General features: G+C 50.7%; 1 protein-coding gene across 1 annotated transcript in view; it reads right to left on the minus strand.

Annotated features, from left to right (window-relative positions):
• The window catches only part of RNF123 (ring finger protein 123), a 47,617-nt gene that overhangs the window by 15,621 nt on the left and 17,527 nt on the right, over positions 1 to 14,469 (minus strand). Inside the window, exons 22-31 of the mRNA XM_058031822.1 lie at positions 13,515 to 13,621; positions 12,827 to 13,025; positions 12,086 to 12,231; positions 11,811 to 11,894; positions 11,397 to 11,504; positions 8,629 to 8,806; positions 7,596 to 7,670; positions 7,104 to 7,191; positions 6,755 to 6,842; positions 6,545 to 6,629 (exon numbers count right to left, since the gene is read on the minus strand). Coding sequence (XP_057887805.1) covers positions 6,545 to 6,629; positions 6,755 to 6,842; positions 7,104 to 7,191; positions 7,596 to 7,670; positions 8,629 to 8,806; positions 11,397 to 11,504; positions 11,811 to 11,894; positions 12,086 to 12,231; positions 12,827 to 13,025; positions 13,515 to 13,621 — 1,158 coding nt within the window. The remainder of the gene's footprint in view (positions 1 to 6,544; positions 6,630 to 6,754; positions 6,843 to 7,103; positions 7,192 to 7,595; positions 7,671 to 8,628; positions 8,807 to 11,396; positions 11,505 to 11,810; positions 11,895 to 12,085; positions 12,232 to 12,826; positions 13,026 to 13,514; positions 13,622 to 14,469) is intronic.

Below are 14,469 nucleotides of genomic sequence, written 5' to 3' on the forward strand. Positions count from 1 at the left end.
AGAGAAATGAGCAGATTTACCAGCTATAGGGAAAAACCCCAATCTAATCACATTTTCCTCTACTAGAGGCTATTAGAAACAGCAGGTGGAAACCCTGGCAGCACCAGGAGTGCCATGCCCAGAGGAACAAGCTGTGCTGTGACTGCAGAAGCTCTCTGGGGTTGCAGCCTTCTTGAAGGGCCAGCGTGGCAAAGCAAACACAGCACAACTTCCACCACATCCACAGGGATCAAGGAGCAAGGCATAACTACAGGCAGATTGCTAGCTGGGATTAGCAAAGCCAGGGAGGGATGACAGGAGGCTGTCATCTGAAATGGAAACAGGACAAATTATTCTGTGAATACCCACTAGCAAGTGCAGTGAACTTCTGTTATTATGGAGGGCACTCACTGAATCTCACAGTGCATAATAACCTCAAGCAGGCCAGTGGCCCAGCTTTGATCCTGCCTAAAAGCTCATTTTTGGGAGGGATTTCATCACAACAAATGTCTTTGATGTCCTGCTCCCACCCACATGTACTTTCCCAGCCTGTGGCTACACGTGGCTCAGGGACAGGCCAAGCCAGACATCCTTTTTACATATTTATTGCTCCTCTGGGGATTTCTTGCCCAGAGTCCTCTGAAACTGTGTAAGCCTTTAGCATTAAACATGTCTCAGAGCAACATTCCACAGTTCAGCTGTGTGTAGCAGGAGGAATTCAGATTGGAACTTGGCTCCTACTTGCTTTATTTGTTAATATTTATTCTCAGTAACCCCTTCCTTCTGGTGGTAGAGACAGCAAGATGCTCCTCTCCACTCACTTCCTCCAGCTAGCTGTGATTCCACACCCTCATGACAGTCCTTTATACAGGATCAGCCCCAGGCAGTGCAGTTTCTCCCACTGAAACTGTCCCATCTTTGTCCCTTTTGCCACACCTCCCTGAAGCCCAACACCTCTCCCAGGTTTTCCTTGGAGAGGTGCAATCAGAGGCACACAGAGCATCCAAACCACAAGCACGTGGCAGATTTGCACAAAGGCATAATGTGGTTTTGGTTTTGTTCTGGTTTGCTTTCCTCACAATTCCTGTTGTGTAATTCATCCTTGGACTGAACATCAAGCTGCTCTTCTCTAAAAGATGACAATAGGTTGTCAGTTCAAGGATAACCCTCAGGAACTGTCCTGAGGCACAAGAGAAGCCCAGGAGTCAATGCTGGGGCAAACCTTGGCTTCTCTGCCAGTGATGGGTGAAGGGGCACAGTACACTCTTACTCCACCTCTCTACACTTGGTGATGCTGAATTCTATCCATGTTTTCTCTCCCAGTCATTCAGAATTGAAAAGTCTTCTTAACAGGGTTAAGTTTCCAGTGCCTTCTTTTCCCAGCCTCCCTTCAGCATGTAAAAACTGCTTTTTGTTAAAACTGCTGATGTGTTAGTCCCTTTCCAGCCTTCAAGCACCAAAGCAGTTCTAGGCAGAGATCACCACTCCTCATGGAGGAACCCTGCCTGTTGTCCTGCTGGTCTGCTGCCAAAGCCTCTTTTACTAACACTGCAAGTCAGGACAGATCCCAGGATGAGCTGCCCAGCCAAAGTCTACCTCATTTGAAGGCAGCTTTGGTTTTTTGAAGGATGGCCCCATGCTTGTAATAACTTGCTTTATCCTGATTTTTAGTCAATGACTATTTCCTCATAGTCTTTTTTCAATGAGTGGTGTGATTCTGCAATTCTGGGTCCTTAAATACTTTTCCTGGTGCTGGCAGACTGTGCCAGACTGTAAGAGCATTGAAAACTGGTGCCTTTTGTCAAACCTCTCCACAGGTAAATAGGTTTATTGAAGGTTTTAAACCTAACACCAGGAAACAATTATTTCCTTGGCTTTTGTTGATCCCAAGAGGATTTCTGAATCTAAAGATGCTAAGATCACTGCTACTCTTTGAAAGCAGTGTAAGGAACAAGCCCTGGAACACAGCACAAACAGCTTCACTCCTTGCACAAGTTCCCAGAAGAGGTAATTATTGCTGGTATGCAAACCCCAGTCCTGGTGCTGTGCCCATCTTTATTTGCAATATTTCATCTCTGCTGGGACATTCTCACCCACCTGAGTTACCACTGCCCTCCAGGGCAATGCCACATCCCTTATGTGCCACTGCAGGCAGGGATGGCATTTCACAGGGAGCCTGTGGATACTCAGTGATGGGGAAACTATCTTGATCCTGGCACTAGAAAATCATCAATGCTTCAAAATTTGTTCCTCCCTAATACAAAAAGTCACTCAATCAAGGCTTAGCCTTCGTTATGGCAGATAAACATCAGCCATTGGAACAGAAATTGGCAATTTTTCAAGGCCAGAAGTTTTGACCTCAATATATTTAATGTGGGCAACAGAGCGTGGAACCAAGGGGTTGGAGATACATCTGATGTTTCCACAACAGAAACTTCCCTGCAAAAATATAAACAGAATAGAGGAAAAGGAAATCTAGGTAGGGGAAACGGTGAATTAAAACACAGAGTTCTTGAAGAAGATTATGAGGGAGCCAGAAGCCCCAGTGCTCCAGCAAGCACCTGGGTTAAAAGGGTCACTGAGAGCATGATGAAGCAAAGTCCTAAGTTAAAACATAAGAGGCAAAGTGAACATAATCAAACTTAGGAAATGGTAGGCAAAAGCAAGGAGAAAAAGGGGTAATAAATGGAGAAGACATAAAAAACATCCTTGACTGACCATAGTAATGCAAAGTTTTTTCAAGTATAGGGAAAAAATATAGCAGAATTATTTAATAGAAGTAGTAATGGCAGAAAGTATAACAGTAGCAGAAGCCCATTATTAGAGAGAGTTAAAAATTAATAAAGCAGGCGAAGTGGAAGCCTTCAATAAGTGCTCCTACTAGATAATGGTAAAGAAGCAGTCACATACTTTCATTACAGGAATGTAATTATGTACTTTTATAGTTTGCTAATGACCCAGCAAGATTTCTAACAGGGCTAATTGGGAGAGCTCTGGTCAGCAGCCCAAGGGGTCTCTGGACACAGCAGCATTTACAGCAGAGCTTGAGCACAGAAGAGGAAAGCCCCAGATGGATCAGATTCCAAAGGAAAGCAGCTCCACCCAAGAGCAATGTGAGATTTTGAAAGGCTCCAGCTGTATCTGTGAGCTCAGTGCCTGTTCAGAGACACACTGAGAGGGGAGCAAAGGGAAGCAGGCAGCACCTGGGGGATGAGACATCCATGAGGTTGGGTGTGAGGCATCAGGATGGCCCCTGGGATCCTGTGTGCCTCCAAAGCAAAGCCCTGGCAAACAGGCTAATGTGAGTTTTGGCTCCATCACCAGCACATCAGGGAAAGTTCCCACCTGCATGGCACCAAAACCTCTGGAGCTGCTAAAAACATGGCAAGAGTGAACACCCTACAGGGCTCACAGAAAAGCAAAACCCCTTCCTGAATGAGAAAGAGAGGCCATGCATTTTTCACCACTGAAAAGGAGCAAGAAATGAGTTTACCCTGGTACACAAGTGCTTCTGAAGAATAAAATGTTGTAAAGCAGAGAAAGGCAGCAGCAGTGGAAGGCAGAAGGTGAGGTTAGGTAGGGGAAATGGCTTCAAACTGAGAGAGAGCAGGTTTAGATTAGATATCAGGAAAAAATTCTTTACTGTGTGAGGGTGGTGAGGCCCTGGAACAGGTTGCCCCAAGAAGTTCTGGATGCCCCATCCCTGGAAGGGTTGAGAGCCAGGATGGACAGGGCTTGGAGCAACCTGGTCTAGTGGAAAGTGTCCCTGCTCATGGCAGGGGGGTGGAACAAGAATGAGCTTTAAGGTTCCTTCCAATCCAAACTACGCTAAGACTCTCATCAGGAATCATAAGCCATGGATTTATTTCTGAGGGTGAACAACCACCATCAGAAGGGCTTGGACAGCTCAGCTACCAGCAGCTGATGGTTTTGGTGTTGTCAGATCAAGGTGGGATCTCCTCCTGAAAGTCCTCTTCAGTTTAGGCAATTTGCTGGACTCGGGAAGGGGACATGAGTGAACTCTCTGTCCTGTGTTGCACAACATCTCAGCTCGATGATCTCATGGTCCCACCTACCCTCCCTCCACCTGGGGCTGTGTGGGCAGAAGGCTGGGGCAGAGCAGCCCTGTGATGCAATCTGAAGCCATCCTGCAGCTCTTGCTTTCCCAAGCCAGGCTGGGCCCAACACAGAGCCACCACTGCTGCTCCTGCTGTGTGTGCCAGGGCAGCACCTGGCCCTGCCAACACGGCATGGTGAAACCAAAACAAATCCCTGCAGCACCTGTGTGTGCCAGGGCAGCACCTGGCCCTGCCAACGCATCATGGTGAAACCAAAACAAATCCCTGCAGCACCTGTGTGTGTTTCAGGCCCTGCCAACATGTCCTGGTGAAACCAAAACAAGTCCCTGTTCCCTCTGTGTGTGCCAGGGCAGCACCTGGCCCTGCCAACACATCATGGTGAAACCAAAACAAGTCCCTGCAGCACCTGTGTGTGTGCCAGGCCCTGCCAACACATCCTGGTGAAACTAAAATAAGTCCCTGCTCCTGCTGTGTGTGCCAGGGCAGCACCTGGCCCTGCCAACACAGCATGGTGAAAGCAAAACAAATCCCTGCAGCACCACCTAGCACAACTACCCCTGTCTGCTCTCAGGAGCCAAACTGAGGGAGAGCTCTGCTTCATGAGAGCAGTTCAGTGCCAGTGGAGCTGAGGAATAACTCTAGGAACAAGCAGGGACACAGATGGCCTTTCTGAGCCTCTGCCCCCCCTGGGTAAGCCAGGCAACATCCACTGCTGGCCCTCAGTGAGCCCAGGCAAGAGGCAGCAGAGGAGACCAGGTACTCTGTGCTCTGGGTGTTTCATGGATGAGAGAGGCAGCCTGGGAAACCTCCCCATCCTGTGCAGCCCTCCAAGGAAGCATCCCAAAGGCAGGACAAGGCTGGAGCACCAGAGAAGAGGCATTTGCCCACACTCCCTTCAGCCTGGCCTGCAGCAGCAGACCCAGACAAGCAGGGATTTCCTCAGCTCAGCAGTTTGTCCCATTGACTCTGCCAGTGCTCAAATTGCAACAAGGTGAAGACTAGTGGGTGTGAAAGGGAGGGGGGGTCACCTCCTCCTCCTTCCCTGGGCAGCATCTCAAGGACACCTCTGAGTCCCCTGTCCCTCCTCAATTAAATCAGCATTCATTATTGATTTGGTTGAGCCTTAAAATAGCCCTCCCAAGAGTAAGTCCCCAGCAGGCAGCAGGGCCACTCTGGGCTCAGGCTCAGACTCTGTGGAGCCACACAACGTGTGGAGCAAGGCCTGGAGAGCTGAGCAGCTCTGCTGCCGCCCCAAAGCTCCCCAGGATGGGCTGAGCTTGATTCCCACCCCACAGGACTGGTGACAGCCACTCAATGCCTTGGTTGTGCAGTAGGAGAGTGAGGGACAGCCATGAGATCCCTCCTGCATGTGTGCCAGGGCTGCTCCATCTCATGTCAGGATGAGAGGAACCCCTCCAGCAGGGCTCTGACCCCAGAGGCAACCCTGCTAACACAGGTGCAAGAGCAGGTCCATGATGCAGCCCCAGAGACTGACACATGGGCACAGTGCCCCTGGCTTCTGCCAGGGATGGAACTGAGGAAAACAATCCCTTGTGAAGCTCTCTGCCTACAAAGGGTCTCTAGGCAGAAGAGGAGAAGCAGGGAGCTCTCTAAAGCTACTCCACCAGACAAGAGAAGGTCACACAACAAACTTACTCTGGAAACTAGCAACAGAGAGATCCCCTGGGCACCATGGGCAGGAGAGAGAAAAGAGAACAAGAGTTCTGTTAGAACAGACAGGCAGCTCCCTGGACAGGGCTCAGCATACACCTCCATGTGCCACCTGTCCTTCTGTCCCCCACTCCTGAGCAGCTCTCCAGGAACAAGGTCTGGCACAAAGCCTTTTCCACAGCAGAGGGGCATCAGGAATGGATCCACACAAGCCCAGAACCTGGGAGGGTAAAGCTGGGGACGTGTTCTTCAGCTCAAGAAAGGGAACTTCTCCCCACATCTTTCTCAGCCACAACAGAGCTGAGAAACCCCTCAGCTCAGTGACAGTGCTGAGAAGCAAACTGCAGTGCCCAAGGCAGGACAGGCATCTGAGAGATGCCAGGATAAAACACTCCCTGACTGCAAACTCACACAGTGCCCTGTCTCTTTGGGCACCCCCTCCCTCTCACAGGGCACTGCCGCTTGACAAATGTGGCAGCTCTCCCCCACAGCAGCTCTTCACTGTGCACATGGCAGAGCTTGTTCTCAGGCTAAAACTCTGGTAAGGATGCAGTCCTGGGCCTCTCTCCTCTCCTTTGGAGGACAGAACCCCTGTTTATGATGGATGTAACTCATCATTTGGCATGCCCAAATCAGCAGTAGAGGCTGGGGATGACCAGGTGTAAAAACCAGGCCTGGATATTTGGCCAGGAACACCCTCCTTTGATAACTATCCCAACAGCTTGGCCTGGCCCACAGGGAAAGCTGCTGAGGAAGAGGCTGGAACTGCCTGAGCCCCCATGACAGCCCTGAGTGCCAATCCCTGCCCCACTCACTCTGCAGGCTGGGGAGGCTGGCATCCTCAGGCTTGGTTTTCAGCAGGTGTGGGAGCCGTGTGTATCTGTACCCAAAGCCACAGCCCTGGCAAAAGAGGGAAGGAAAGATCTTAGAGGCTGAAAAAACAGTTTTGCTGCTACTAGGAAGTGAAATGGTCAGTGTTTCAGCAGCCCCTGGTGCTGAGAGGGGCAGGGATGCAGGATGCTCACCCGCCACAGCCTGACAAGGATCCAGTTGGTCTGTGCCCAGGGTCGCTGCTCATAGGGAGCCAGGAGGTTCTTCATCATGGAGATCCTCCTGCCAGACAGGGACACAGGTCAGCCCATAGGGTTTGGGAACAGGAGATTGAGCAGCACTCACAGTAGGACCCGTGCAGCTGGGGCAGAGCAAAGCCACTCTGCTAAAAGGGAGACAGAAGGCTCTCAAATCAACTCCACCCCCCTGCTGGCAACTCGTGGGCCCTCAGCGGTGCTTGGCAGCCCTCCTGCTCGCTCACCCAGCCCTGCCACCACCCCAGCCCTGCCCCAGCTCCCCAGGAACAGGCAGGGCAGCACTTACTGCTCTTCTGGGATCCTCTCCACAGCCCGCAGCGAGTGGGGGTAGCAGACGTAGCTGGCCAACGCCTGCATCAGCGAGTCCCGGATGTCTGGGGAGGAATGACAAGGGACTAGGCCAGGCTCCCAGGGACACACAGCACGCCAGGGAGCACCTCAATGCCACTGCCTGGGAGGCACTGGCCCTCATGGGGAGGCACACTGTCCCTGCTGACATGGAGAGCATGCTCAGGCTCAAGCAGCTAAGAAGGAAGCCCAGACTGGATATGCAGGTGGCTGGGACACGAGTCCTACTCTCAAAAGGGTGTCCTAGGTCATGTGTCTACCCCGACACAAGCAGGGTAAGGACAGTACCCAGCCTCACTTTCAATGTGGAGGCATAGGCACTGAACAGATTCAGCAGACAGATCCCAGCAGAAGCCCGCTGAGCCACTGGCATTGGCACTGGCCAGACCTGTGGCATTACCACCCCAAAAGCACAGGAAGGCAGCCTCACCTGTGCCCACAATCCTCGAGTCAGCAAAATGCTTGGCCAGGATGGCAGCGAGGCGCATGAGGGTCTCTTCATAGCCTGCAAGAGAAGGAGGGAGCAGGGTCATGGCAACAGCCTGAGGGGCAGCCCTGTGGTCCCAGTGCTCCTGTGGACATGGCACAGGCCATGGAATGAATTTCTGCTACAGCTCCCTGCAGCTTAGCTGAGTGTCCAGCTGTCAAAACAGAGAGCTGGGAAGACACATTCACTTCCAGAAGAGCAGAGACTGAAATAGTTATTAAGGGAAAGATAAAACCATGCAACAGAGTTGGATGGCAAGGGAGAAGTGTCTGGTGCTGAAGAGGCTGAGCAACACAAAGAACACCCTAGGTCTATGCAGAAAAGCCATGTTCAGCCTGCATGCACTGCAGAAATTGCTACTGCTCAACTCTGCTATTGCCTAAACAAGAGCACTTCAGCTATGTCCTGTTGGTGGGAACAGAAGCTTTTCTTACCTCCATGGGCTCTGGAAAACACAGAACTATTTGCTAAGAGCTCAGAGAGGTCATTTAGCCAGAAAAGTACAGAATGTGCACAGACAGAATCCACCTAAACACAGACTCTTGGCATCAAGTGGATGATCATCTCCATAGGAACATCTTCAAATCCCAGGGGAATTCAAAAGCAGTCCCAATTTCTGCACTCATGGAACATCCTCTCCCACCCAGAAAGCAGAAGGCTGTGGTAGAAATTACATCTTACAGCACCCCAGCCCATTCCTGATACCTCCTTGGAAACACAATCCATAGCTGCCAGTGATTTTCACTACAGCCAGCCCTGTGACAGCTTCACACAAGGCATGGCTCCCTACCTGAGCACAGTGACCACAGCTCACCACCTGCCCCAAGCTCAGACAACACACTGGGGCAGCACACCACAGCCAGGAACAGACCCAGAAAGGAAGATGCCCAACTACCGCTTCACCACAAGGATGTGTGATGTGTCTTGCTTTAGATTTTATCAGGCCAGAATCAAGAAGCTGACCCCATCCCCTCACCTGGAAGTTCCTCCATGCTGTTGACAGGGCTGAAGTAGTTCTTGAGTGCACTGTAGCTGTTCATAGCCACGCTGAGGTAGAATTCTGGCATGAAAGCGAAAAGCGAGCCCGTCCTGTCGCCGTGCTCGATGGTGCGGATGCACACGCGCAGCAGCCAGTAGATATCCTGCATCTTCTCCTGCCAGGAAGAACACAGCTCCCAGTCAGCTGACAGCTCCTCTTGGGAGAAACAACCACCAGCATCACACTCAGAAACATCCCCATATTGGAGATCTTGCTCAGACATCTCACTGCTCTAAGTTCACAACCACAGCTGTGCTATTTGGTCTTTCCACAAAGCCACAGAAGTGGCAGCTGGAAGAAACAACCAGAGATCTCTACACCAACCTCCAGCACAGAGCATGGCTCTCACCAGTGTGATGGTTTTGTTTCACCAAGCCTTGAGACCTTCCAAACATTACTCCTTACCAGGGCATGTGCAACCACACAGGCCTGGCAAACAAGCGTGTGACTTTTGATTCCAAGGACACTGCTAAAGGAAAGCAGGCACTGGCACTTTCCAGAAATCTGCTGGAAACAAAGCTGGTCCATTGTGGGGATTAAATGGGAACAGCCTGAAAAGCTCACACCAGCTCAGATCTTTGCAAGAGGCAGCCACAGCCCTTCAGGTTCTGTGCCAGCCATTCAACCAGATTTACTGTCCTGAGGAACATCAGCCTCTTGTCTCTCTAAACAAAAATCAGAGGGTCCTAAATTAAAACCAGGAAATTTAAGGTCATCTACATAACTTTAAGCCATAAAAATGGGCGCCACCAAAGCCATAAAAAGAGGAAATATTATTTCATATCCTGCAATGCCAAGAAATAGCATAAGCAATAGCTACTTGCATAAAAATAGATGGAGAAGGGTTATACTTCTAATTTAAGAAAAAATTAAATTCAGAGGTGCAGATAAGGCATTTCACTTGCCTAATGTCTTTTCTAAAGTATGTTGTTACCATCTTTGGGAGATTTTCATGGGTTTATTCTGTAAATTAGCCTGAACTAGTACAAATCAACTAAACTGACTAACACACATCTTTTTCTCAACACTGACCCACATCTCAGCCAAAGTGTTACTTTCAAGATAAAAAACAACTGTGCAGAACAACACCAAGGTTGAAAAAGCTGCATTTGGCTTTAAGACTTGACAACCTCAAACATAATTTCACATATTGCCAAGCTAGAAGAAAGCCTACACCCAAGAGGATACAAAGATGTGATTAGCCAGTGAGATAGATAAATACAGTGTTGTAATAAAATAAGCTGTAATAAAATAAACTGTAATTCCTACTGGGACATTTTGAAGGCAGAATTATGTGCTTTAAAACTATGAGTGTTTTTAAGCACTCCCTTTGCCTAACTTTGAATCCCCCAGAATAAACCAGTGGCCAATTCCCTCCAGGAAGGAGCAGCCTCTGCCATGCTCTGACACCTCGGCACAGAGCAGGACTGCACCCCTAGACAGAGCCAGGCTCCTTCTCTCCAACAGCAGCAGCTCTGATCACACAGATGAGAGCCTCCAGTGCACACACAACTCCCAGAGAAGCAGGAGCTGCTGGATGGATGCCCCCATTGGGAAAGAGCAGGGACTTGAGCTGACTGTGAGCTGGAGCCCTGAAGTCACAGGTTCCTCAGTGCAGCCACATTCTGCAAGCTCACCTGGGGCACCTTCCTGCTCTCCCTGTGGGCCATGCAGGCCAGGACAGCAGCACAAACCACAGACAGGGAAGGCTGTAACCTTCAGTCCCAGATGCTGCTGATTCATCAGGAAAGGTGACACTGCAGTCCTGGTTTAGTATGACAATGGATCATCTAGAGACATGAACAGTGTTTCTGCCAGCACAGTGATACCAGCACAGTGATACCTGCAGTGCACCCTGGTGATGCCCCTCAGCCCTTGCAGAGCAGCCTGGGAAGAAAGGATTGTTTTCTGGCAGCCATAGGCTATGCTAATGCAGCTGGAGAGCTTTCACCTTGCAATCCTGCTTGAGAGGGAAGGAGGAGATGAGCAAAGAGCTCATGAGTCAGGATCAGCCACTGCACTTCTGCCAGATGTGTTCATAAGAACTCTTCTTCCCCTCCCTGTTTACATCCTGGGACACACAAAAGCCACAAAGAGAGATAGGGCAAGGCAATGGAAGTCAGGAAAAAATCAGCAGAACTGCTTGTGGGAAACCAGACCAGAGCTTTTATACAAAATGGTGAACTTGGGGGAAAGGGGATAACCTCTGCAAATAGCCACTGCATTAGTAAATGTGGAATACACACTCTGTATGGGAACCAAGTGAAGAAGGGGAGAACACCTGAACAAGAACTCCCTTGACTTTGATTCCACAGATTCCAAGAAGAGCTGCAGTAGTGAGATCCCCTGTGACACAGCACAGCTCAGGGAAATGATTCACAGTAGCCTCTATCCTCTGACATGTCTTGAGGGCTGAATCTCCCTTTGATCTGCACCCTTTTGTCTGCAGTGCCCTAAGGGAAAGCCTAGAGCACCATGCACAGCTCAGATCAGACTAGGCTGATCACTATGGGACACTGGGGGACAGGAGAGGGGCTAAGCCTAGAAAGGAGTCTCTGATACACAGCAAGGGAAAAAGCAGCCCCAGAGATCACTGACATTGCCTCAACACCAGGAAAATGACACCTGTGACATGTGAGCCAAGCAGCAGAGAGGCAGAGGCTCACTGCTCTCCTTTCAGCTGCTCATGTTATGCTCCTGCCCACCTTTGAATAAATGGTGACATTTATCCAAGCCAGGCGCCGGCTCAGGTGGTTGAGCTTCTCAGAGAAGACCTTTTGGCTCTTCAGCAGCTCCTCATGGATGTCTCTCCTCTGAAAAGAGTGCAGAGATGTGAAGGCAGATGTCACTGCCATTTATAGCATTTATTTCAGTGCTGAACAAACAATGCAAGAGCCTATACCACCTTGGGGCTAGCTGGGGAGCACTGGCAGGGGGGAAAGGGGTCAGCAGCCTTTCTGTGGAGGGAGTGGGAATCAGTGCTATAAAAAGCACTTAACAGTCTCAGCTGAAGCCCACAAGGCCTGATGCAGATGCTGGTACAGCTGGGCAGCAGGACTTCACCCTGTCAGAGAAGGAAGCTGGAATCTGGTAAGAGCTGGGAATCCAGAGACACTCACCCTCTTTGGGCAGCGGCTGATTTTTTCCTCTGTGTCTTTCAGTGCCATGGCATACTCATTCACATCATCTGACACACCAACCATCTGAAAAGCAGCAGATCTCAGCAGTAAATAAGGGTTTTATTCCCTCTAAACATACAAGCATGCAGCCAGAACTCCAGTGGAGGTTGGCAGAAGGACAGGACACACACAGTCACTAAATAAGCAGAAACCAGAGTCTGTGTACAAGCATGGGCATTGGGGAAATGGATTCCTGCACAGCATGTACCACTTACCTTCCCCAGCTGCTGGTGGACACTGAGGTTGTACATCATCACTATCCCATCCAGGACTTCCAGCAGGGAGTTCTCAGTGATGGGCTGGTCTGGCTCCTCTGGGGGTCTGCCCAGTAAGAGACCATCGTTTCCATGGGTGCCTTCAACTGCAATGCATTCCCAAGACAGGAAAGGAGTTCTTAGCAAGGCATTTTGGCACCTCAGCTTCCCCCTGCTCCTCTCTAAAACCAAAGCCCTGTTGTGCCTCTGTAACATGGAGATTCTTCCCAGCCCATGGGATTGTCTAGATACCACACTACCACAGCATTCTCATCTTGCTGCCTCCATCAGGCTGACCTGTCAGATCTGCTCAGACTGACTCAAGTCATGCAAATTCCACTTCCTCAAGCCCTGTACATGCTTCAGAGGCCTGCTTGGTCCACCCAAACAGTAACAGTGCTGCTGCAGGCACTGTTACTGTTTGGGTGGACCAAGCAAGCCTGTCTTCAGAGCAAGTGTGGCTACAGCTGCCTCTGAACTGCCTTCCTACAAAGTCTCACTGCGTTTGGAGAAACCAAGGCAGCATCTCCTTACACACAGAGGGTGAAAACATCACCAGTGTCATGCTCAGGATGGCAAAGGGTGTCAGCACGCCCTGGGAAGGGGCAGGAGCAATGCTGGCAGTAAGGAGATTGGCTCCTCTGGGGAGTTGGAGGATGCCATTGTTGCAGGGCAGGGTCCAGCTGTGGCAGCAGTACTCACTGTCCTCCCGTGTGCGCTGCTCTGCACGCAGTGACAGCACTTTGATCTTCTCCAGGGCTCCCAGGGGGCGCCGCGGGTTCATCAGGCTCACGGCTGCCGTGCTCAGGAACCGGTTGGCCCGGCCCAGGGTGGGGGAGCTGAGCCAGGCAGGCCTGGCGAGAGCTCCACCGATGGCCAGGGCGGCAGAGGGGCGCTGGGACTGCAAGGAAATGAAGGGAGAAACAGTTCCAGCTGTGCTTGGCTGCCTGCTGCTCCTCCCTTGACCCTGCAAGGACCTTGGCAGAGATGCACAGTGGCCACTGGAAGATGAGCAGGCAGGGTAGCAATGGGTAAATCCTTCCTCCAAGGGCACATGCCAGGCACAAACAGCAGACCTGCCCTGTCCACAGTTGTCTTGCACCTTTCCAAATGCAAGCACCAAGAGCTGCCATGGAGGGGAGGCAGCACAATCAGATCAGTGGCAGTGAGAGAGAAGGGCACAGAAAATTTTGCTGCTCAAACTTGGTGCAGCCAGGACCTCACTGATCTCCAGTGACTCTCATCCAAGTGCAGCTGTTTATCTGCTTGCCCATGGACTGGTGACAGTCCTGGCCCAACCCTGCCTTGCTGTAAAGTAAAACCTTTCCAGCCAGAGGCCCAACCTACTGCCCCAGCATCAGGGCCCCTGCAAGTGAATAATCCAACTCACCTGTGCTGCTGATGTTGCTGATTCCTCATCTTCATCAAGATCATCCATAGTCACTGCCTGCAGCTCTGCAGGGTCGATCAGGATGTTGGCTTTTGCAGCCAGGTCATCTGCACAGAGCACACCAAAGCAGTGATGAATGCAGGAGTCACTCTTCACTCACCATGAGGAAGACTCATCCTCTTTCCTGCTTCTCAGCAGTAGAGAAACAGCCAGAAAAGTTGGATGCTCTATCAGAACAAGCTGACCTGTCCCAAGCTTCCTTACAAGGAACAGATCTGCCCTTACAAAAAGAACAGAGACCAAGCAGCAGCAGGTGCTGCCCTCCCAGGACCCATTTCAGCTCCTGGTCCTACCAGCTACAAATAGGATAACTGAGGAACCAGGAGACAACCACCAGGGCCAAACTGGACTAGAGAAGGAATGGCAACTCTCTGCCTGAGACCATATTTTAAGCCTCCAGTTCTTCAATGCTGTCCCATGATGTGTCCCTAAGTCACCAGGACTGAGACTCACACCCAGAGGAAGCCTATGCTAATGGCTATGCTGTACAAAGCCTGAAGAATGTGTTCTTTAGTCCACAGCTCTGTCTTTACAGCTGGCCAGGACACCTTGGTAAGAAACCAGAGGAGATAATGTGGCTCTCAAGCTAAGTAATCTAATCTTGAACAGTCAGGGATCAACATGAGACACAGAAAATGGTCCTCACCTTGCAAACACACTCGGGGAGGAGAAGAGACATCAGAGCCAAAGGCAAGCACCTTTGGCTCAGAGGTGAGACAAACCAAGTCCAAGGGAATGCCAAAGGGTTTCTAACCCTGCCCAAGGCAGGCTTTGGGAGCCCAGTGCCAGAGGAGTGTGCTGCACACAAACATACAGCTGCAGTAGGTACACAGGGCTGCTCCTCCCTGCACAGAGTAAGGCTCCAACTAAATCCTGGGCATCCTTCACACTCAGC

The sequence above is a fragment of the Melospiza georgiana genome, chromosome 11 (assembly GCF_028018845.1).
Source record: "Melospiza georgiana isolate bMelGeo1 chromosome 11, bMelGeo1.pri, whole genome shotgun sequence".
NCBI lineage: Eukaryota > Metazoa > Chordata > Aves > Passeriformes > Passerellidae > Melospiza > Melospiza georgiana.